The 8084-nt window shown below is 45.4% G+C and overlaps 1 protein-coding gene across 1 annotated transcript; it reads left to right on the top strand.

The window, feature by feature from the left end:
- Positions 1 to 251: 251 nt before the first annotated feature.
- PPIF (peptidylprolyl isomerase F) lies at positions 252 to 7619 on the top strand. Its single transcript, XM_074544740.1, has 6 exons — positions 252 to 559; positions 2629 to 2659; positions 3517 to 3605; positions 5762 to 5858; positions 6590 to 6665; positions 7072 to 7619. The coding sequence occupies exons 1-6, from the start codon at positions 371 to 373 to the stop codon at positions 7205 to 7207; spliced, it is 618 nt and encodes a 205-aa protein (XP_074400841.1). The 5' UTR covers positions 252 to 370; the 3' UTR covers positions 7208 to 7619.
- Positions 7620 to 8084: the final 465 nt, after the last annotated feature.

Here is an 8084-nt window from a genome sequence, read left to right as displayed (position 1 = left end):
CAGCACTGAGGGCAGTCGGGGCGAGCACGAGGGGTCCCCGGCGCTGGCCACCGGCTCCCCGCCTTCAGCCCGCTCCTCCCCGGCCGGCCCGTGGAGCCCTTCTACCGCACCTCCAGCTTCATCTTGTGTTTCCAGCCCGCTGGGCACTGCCCGGGCCCCGCGTTCAGCCCGCTGGGCTGCCCCAGGGCATCTCAGCCCGCGCCGCCCCAGCCGCCATCTCGCCCTGCGCTGCTGCTGCCGCCGCCACCAGCGGGCGCTGCGGCGCCGCGGCGGAGCCCTTAAAGGCCGCGGGGCAGCGGCGGCGTGTCCTTGTGTCTGTCCGCGTATCTGTGACTCTCAGCGTCCGCTCTGCGCTCTGTCCGCCCGCGGGATGCTGGCGCTGAGCGCCGCCCGCCGCTTGCTTCGCCCGCCCGGGGACCTGCTGCCGCCGCCGGGGCTCGCCTGCATATGGGCGGCCGGTACCCGCGGCTGCAGCGGGGCCGGCGCCGGCTCGCCGAACCCGGTGGTGTACTTGGACGTGGGCGCCGACAACCAGCCGCTGGGACGCGTCGTGCTGGAGGTAGGGGCGCGGGGGCTGTGGGAAGCCGGCCCGGTGCGGGGCCCAGGGGACGTTGCGGCGGAGCCGAGGGCGGCCTGGCCCCGGGCATGGCGGCTGGGCAGCGGGCAAGGTCAGGGCGGGCGGGCTGCGCCGGCTCCAGGGCCCGCGACGGGAGCACACACAACCCCGGTGCGGACGGGAGAGCGGCCCGGGGATGGCGGGGCTCGCCCGCCTGCCGGAGCCGCTGCCTGGCTGCGCTGGGGCTCCTGTCCCGGGGTGAGAGGGCGGTGGTACGGTTCCTCCAGGAGGGGCGGGCTGGGCTCGGACCGGGGCTCTCGCTGAGCCGCGGCCCGCCTGTGCCTGTGGCGGTCCCTAAGGCCATCCCACGGGACGGCCGGGGCGGAGGGCACGGCCCTGGTGTGGCTGGGAGCCTCGAAGGAAGTTGCATTGTGTGTAAGCAGAAATACTGAACAAGACTGAACTCGCTGCTCTCGTGTACCGCTGGCTTGAGAGGGGCGGGCAGTGTCCCAGCGGCACTGGGGTCCCTGGCCTTCCCGCCGGGGGCCGCTGCTCCTGGGGCAGCCGGCCCGGGAAGCCCTTCAGCCGCGCCCCCGGGTTCATCCTGTGTTTTGCTGGGTGCTCGCTGTGTGGTTCCTGCCATCCTGAGGGTGTCAGTTCCCTGAAGCTGCCTCCTCCTCGAGCCTCCGGCTCCACGTGCAGCGAAGGGCACCGCGCTGCGGACAGCAAGCTCAAGAGCCGGGTACCAGCTGGCTCCGTCCTGAAAAATCCCGGCTCCGAAACGTTTGGCCATGTAAAGAAGGCCTGAAGAGGAAAACTTCTGTAATATCTGTTCTTAAAGGAAAAAAAACGCCGTGGGCGCCGTGTACAGCCTTATGTACATACGACCCTCGGGCCGGGATGTGCCTCAGATATATGCGGTGTGCATGGGAAAGAGCGAGGGCTGTGCTCCAGAGCGAACGAAGCTCTTAGGAATGCTGCCTGCTGAGGGAAGTCAGTGTGGCCTTCTGCCTCCAGCACCCACCTTGGGTCTGTATTTGTAGAATTTTTTTTTAATATAATTCATCAGAGTTCTCTCTAAAAGAGGTTCCTTTGAGATGAGAGCCCAGTATATTTTTATTTATCGATAGTGTTAGCATATTAATAAATTGGACTGTTGCAGCTGTTGTGCTCTCAGGAGGTAGCATTTCAGGGAGTCATAGGTAAAAATATGACTCTTCAAGTTCCTTATTCATTAATCAAAAATCTGGGTGATATTATTAAAAAAATAGCATTAATGTTCCTGTATTTCTTGTGGTAGCATTTAATTTCTATGCTAAAGTTTTTCAGTGTGCCCAGTTTAGAGAAAGTCTGAATGTACTACAGCATCACCTCGAATCTTTAGCTGAGCTGTGGTGGTCTTCTGCTGCAAATTATAGCCATCTGAGAAGAGTGGCCTAGGGAAGGAATATTAAATTCTTACCGCAGCCATGCTGTTTCTAGGTGTCTGCTGCTGGTCACAGTCAGGATGTCCGGTTAGGTAAAACTGGTCTGGCTGGTATGGCCAGTTTTATGTCCCTTTTTAAGATTAGTAAAAACATGTACAGTAATCAAAATCAGAAGTTTTCGTTGGTTGCAAAAGTATGTGTAACATCATAAGTTGTTTTTGATGTACAGTTTCTGCTGCTCTGTTTCCTTTGCCTTTTACTGTCATTTTCAACAGCTGCTTCTGTGCAGGGGATGGGGGAGCACTTTGATCTCTCTACTTGTATCCAAACTCTGATCCTTGGGGTCTATTGTAAAGATTCTTCTTAGGTACTGCTCAATTATGTATTGATCAGTGAAATTATTAGACCCAGCTCAAGTGGCTCTTCAATAGCTGACTAAAGGTTTCATTGAGGGGATATTTTTCATTGCTGGCCAAATGCTTGGAAAGTTTTGAGGTATTCATGGAATTTTGGATGGCTTGTGATTTCAGATAACTCAACACTTTGGGAGGAGAGTTCAGTTGTAGCAGTCTCCCATGTAAATGTTTTTTATGTACATTTGAAAAGACTGACTTATGAATTTGTCTGTTTATTTTTCTTTAACAGCTGAAAGCTGACGTGGTCCCAAAGACAGCAGGTGAGGCAGCATCTTCAGATTTTCATACTTAAATACTTAAGTTATAGATTGTGATTTTCAGGAATGAGAAGGTCCTTTTACCCTTTACAACTATTTTTCCATGTTCCATCCCCAGTTGTTATATGGAGAAATATGACAGGAAGTGTTAGTGAGGAGATGGAATTTGTTATTTTTCCAGGTAGTTTCATTTTGCAATTTGCACCAAGACAGTACAGTTCATATACTGGGTTAATGATGCTGAGTAAGTGTGTTTAAACCACAGTAGCTGACATGAAAATCAAACCCCAGAGCAAATGGGGAAGGGCAAATCAAAGGGGTAGTCTTTCTTAGAGTTTCCAAAGAGTATATGGGGTTTTATTTTTCTGGTCACTAGCTGATTAGTGAATTAATTTTAGAAAGTTCTTGTGCTTTAACATTTGTTTCCTTCCTCATCTGATTATTTAGTGGTTCTGAAAAAAACTTTTACTTTTTAGTACCTAGTAGTACTTAAATATCCTTAAAAAAAGACATAATCCTCACAACTGCTATAAAAAGCAAAGGCATAAACGTCAGAAAATGAAACCTGTGACTACAGGCAAAGGTGGGGGGAGTTGGGGAATTGGAGTCACAGCAAAATAAAAGGGAGATGAGATGGAAAAGATTTATGTTGGTACCCTGTCCTGAGGCTAAATAAGGTGGTTTTTTTCTTGGCTTTATCCCAGGGTTTTTTAAAGTATGGAAGTAACTGATAGATTGATAACACTTTAAAGATGCAATCAAGTTTTTGAAGTGTATAATCTTGGACCATGGTTAATCCAGTTGTGTTTGTATTGCCACATATGATGCTGAATATAATACTTTATGCTTTGTTTCCACAGAAAACTTCAGAGCTCTTTGTACTGGTGAGAAGGGATTTGGGTATAAAGGATCCACTTTTCACAGAGTGATTCCTTCATTTATGTGCCAGGTAATGTTTGGGGTTTTAAACATTTTTTTATTAAATTTAATTTTATATTGTTTAGATATTTCTAGAAAAAGACTAGTAGTAACATTTGAAATGGCTCTGCTCTAACCTTTGCTAACAAACAACAAAGAACCGACAGTATGACTTGCATTTCTGATAATTTTGCAATGGCTGTTGCTTAGCTCATCTTTTGTACAGATAAATGTAAGTTATGTGTAGATGGTCAGAAGAAGCCTGTCTGAAGGCTTTCTGCTGTAGTAGAGCAGTGTACCTTAGTGTGGGGCAGAGCTGACAACATGGCATTGCATGGGAGAAGCACTTGTGGGTAGAATGACAATCACCTTACTGTTCTCTGTGAGCTGACAAACAACGTGTCCATTCCTTATTCCCAGCAGAATAATCTGTTCACAATAGACAATTTAGTACTTTTAGTGTTTTAGTATTTTTTAATGTCTCTGTAATAGGGAGGGGACAAGGAAACCAAAAGGGTTGCTTGGGGTTGATTTTTGGGGTGATGCATCTGAGATGGATTTTGTTTTGGTTTAAAGAACAGATCTTTTGAAATTCTGGACAACAGCCCATGCATCTCTTTTCTTAAGCAGCAGCAACTAAAATAACAACCAGGCTTTTTGAAAGCTTCTTTTTGTACTGTGCTTGGCAGATGAGCAGGATGGAGCTGCTGTAGTGCACGGAATTTCTGGTGGTCCTCTTTTACCTTAAAAAAGGGCACATTTCAACAATGTTGCATTGTTGAATGGCTTTGTAAAAAATCTGAGAAAATTTTAAGAGAATTTGAATGTTATAAGTAAGCATGCTTTATTTATTAACTGATGAATGTGATAGTCTCCCATCCTCAACTGTTTTTTTAAGCAAAAACCACATCTGTTGGAACAAGAGGCCCGAGTTGTATGACCTGTTTTTAAGATGAAAAAAAGGGACAGGTGTGCTGTAAAGGACCTATTTACCTTGCCTTTCATATGCAAACTAAGGTTCTGTGATACTGAGAGAGGGATAGAGTTTAGAAGTCTTTCTGGGATCAGAAATACAGAAAAATGAAAAAAAAAAATACAAACCCTACTTTGAATTTGTGAAGTTCCCTGTAAGTCTGTTCTGTTTGCCTGCCCTGCTTTGGCCCCCCAGATGGACTGGAAATGAGGATGCTAGATGGTTGATTATGGTACGGTGAGATAATGAATTGATGTTTAGGAATTACTCAGAGGTCATTGCTGAAGTGGAAATACTGTCATGGGTTTCAGCAATTGTCAAGTGAGAGAAAACAGTAGTGACTTCTGCACTTGCTGAGATGGATTGTTGGTGTGATTCAGGCAGTTGGTATGGCCTAATTGAGGGCCATCATATCCGGGACTCTGCAATTCCAGGGCCCCACACGGCATGTGGCTCATAGCTCTGGGGCTGTGTGGGAGCAGTGTGACACCACCTGTAGGAGGTTACTCAGGGTGACAAGGGGAAGCTGAGGGTCACATGCAGTCCCTGTTGGGTATGAGTTCTCTCTGGCTCAGGTGGTGTCACTCCTGCAGAGATGGCATGTGCCTGGGAGCAGTGGTTGGGAGCCACCTTCGCGAGTCACCGTGGCTGCGTTTTTTGTTTGAACCGGTTTTTTTGTGCTTAACCTGGGACAGGTGGCACATCTCTTCTGGCCAGCAGCATGGAGTCAGCTAACATAACCTTAACAGCTCTGGTGTAACAAACAGCAAAACCTAGAAATAGCAAAGGGTAATAATGGAGATCCTGACCAGTGCTTATACCTGTTGGAAGAAAGGAGGGGGAAAAAGGAGTTGGGAGGTCTTGCCTGGGGTAATGAACTTGGCGATTTGGTTTTGAGGCCTTTGAGGTGTTTCTTAAAACTACTGCTGTTTGTTGCATCACTTCTGGACGAAAGGCTGGTAACACAGAGAGATGGTTGTAGGAGTTATAGAGATAGAGAATATCAGCCATATCTGGAGGAGAAATCTACTTTTAGCGTGATTATACCTTCATCTGGTTCTAAACTGAGTGGCCATGCTCATCCTTAACCTGAAGAAAATGTGTTAATTTTGTCACTTTTAAATTAGAGCAAGTGTGTGTATTTGCAATAGCATCACTTTTGATATGAAATAGTCCATGTGTGTTAGTAGAGTTAATACCCTTTTGTGTTTCAGGGTGGTGACTTTACAAATCATAATGGAACTGGTGGAAAATCCATTTATGGCAGTAGATTTCCAGATGAAAATTTCATACTTAAGCATGTAGGACCTGGTAAATAAACATTTTCTTTTTACCTTCTGAAGACTATAACCAATAATAAAGCATTGTTTATGAAGATGTGGTTGTAAAAAAATAAGGATTTTTAGATTTGTGGGTCACTTGGTAATTACAGAAGTATCAAAGAAATTTAACAATGTGTTGTCCCTGGCATATGCTTATTTGTGTGGACTGCTCTACAAATATATGCCAGCCAATAAGGGGATTTAAAATTGTTCAGAGGTGAAATTACTGCTTTCATAAGTCATAGACTTCAATTTCTACTTGAAAATTACTGCAGAAGTAAAACAAAGCAATCTGGAATTTCTTATTTAGTAGGTAACGCAGGTATGGCCTTTTAAACTCAAATTAACACCAGAAAAAGCAAAGGACAGGCCATACAGAAGAATATCTGATTGCATTCTATAGTCTCTCTTATTTGCATTGTTACTTCCTTGTCCCAGGAGGCTGCAGCTGTTGAACCACAGGAGAGGTTAGCTGGTGTTAATTGCGTTCAGGGCGTGTACAGCTAATTACTTTACTAACACTGTTGCTCTGGAACTGGGGGGGGGGGGGGGGGGGGGGAGGCTGGGCAGGAGGGAATAATCCAAGGCAGGAAGCTGGCATTAGAAATTATATGGAGATACTGGGAGACTATCACATTTAGTCTAAACGTGCAGAGGAAAAGTGTCTTTTGCACTGCATACTTGTTACACCAGTCTAACGAGCTGCTGCTGCTGTTCCAGGCGTTCTTTCAATGGCCAATGCAGGACCCAACACAAATGGATCCCAGTTCTTCATTTGCACTGCAAAAACTGACTGGTAGGTTCCCAGCCCTGCAGATTAACCTCATTAGTTGATGCCTGAATCTGAAGGGTTTGGGGTTTTCTTAGGGTTTTTTTTTTTTGTTGCTTGTGGGTTGATATTTTTTTGTTTGTTTGATTGGTTGGTTCTTTGTTTTGTTGTTACTTCCAGATTACTTCATTCCAATGAAAAATAAATTGTTTTTGTTACTTGGGGGAGGAAGAGCTGTGACAGCAACAAGGCTGCTATCCCTCAGAATGTTTCTAAGGTCCAGAGCTAAAGTCCTGTTAGAAAGCTTCAGAATGTCACTTTTAGGGCAGTTGAGCTTTTGTCATAGACCTGGTCAGCAGGTGAGAGCTATGAAGATCTGCTAACACTGTCTTTATGTTTTAAGTAAAACTGCCTTTGTGTATTTGTTTTACAGGCTAGATGGAAAGCACGTTGTTTTTGGGCATGTAAAGGAAGGAATGGACGTAGTGAAAAAAATTGAGAGCTTTGGTTCCAAGAGTGGAAAACCCTCCAAAAAGATTGTCATTACTGACTGTGGCCAGCTGTCCTAACCTTTTGCCCTGCTCTTCATGACAACTTGGATGCTGTGAAAAATGAGTCATAAAAACACCCAAACATTTCTTATCTCACAAGTAGCACCTATAGAACTGTGTTTTTTATTTAACTTGGTCCAACTTTTATACTTGAATAATATTGATTAAAACCATAAAATAGTAACTGAAGCATGTTGTAAGTGCACCACCATGGTAGTCACACTGGTTTGGTAGAGTCCCCTTGTGTTTTGCAAGTGCTGAAGTCACCCAGGGTGTACCTGACTGCAGTGTTGATACTGTCCTTAGTATTTGGATGTTTCAGCTGTTACAATGGGTGGTGGAGTTGATAGCTGGGGTTCTGCAGTTGGGGGTTAGGTATAAATTGAGAAATGTGGTGTTTCTTTTGGTGCTAATAAATTCTTATTCTGTTGATTGTCTCATCATTTTGAAGCAATACTACTGACCAGTGCTCTCAAGGCTGTCTGCAACAGCACTGGTATTTTCTTTGTGTCTCAGTTAAATTCTATCCAAGGGGTTTAATGTGCGACTGTGGGTTTCTTAAAATTTAATTCTGGTTTAGGGTTTCTTACAGCCTCAGACTACTTTTTAAAAATAAACTCTACCTTACCTGCTTCAGTGGAGCAATTTGACTTTTGGGTTAAGTAAATTGCTTTAGGTTGAGTTAGGCTACTACTGAAGCTCTACCTGGCAATAGGACCTCAACTCAATCCAGCCAAAGATCTCAGGACTTTTATTATTAGGGAACTGTGAACTTCAAGTGTGCTTCTGCTCTGGGATCCGGTTCTGTGAGGAATACAGCTCAGTTCTCAATATATGGCCTATTTTTGTACTTTGAGAATATAATCAATATGGTGAGCTTCTTGAGTGAGAAATA

This window comes from Zonotrichia albicollis, chromosome 7 (genome assembly GCF_047830755.1).
Source record: "Zonotrichia albicollis isolate bZonAlb1 chromosome 7, bZonAlb1.hap1, whole genome shotgun sequence".
NCBI lineage: Eukaryota > Metazoa > Chordata > Aves > Passeriformes > Passerellidae > Zonotrichia > Zonotrichia albicollis.
Note: the sequence above shows the minus strand (reverse complement) of the source record. Positions and strands in the feature narration are given on the sequence as shown.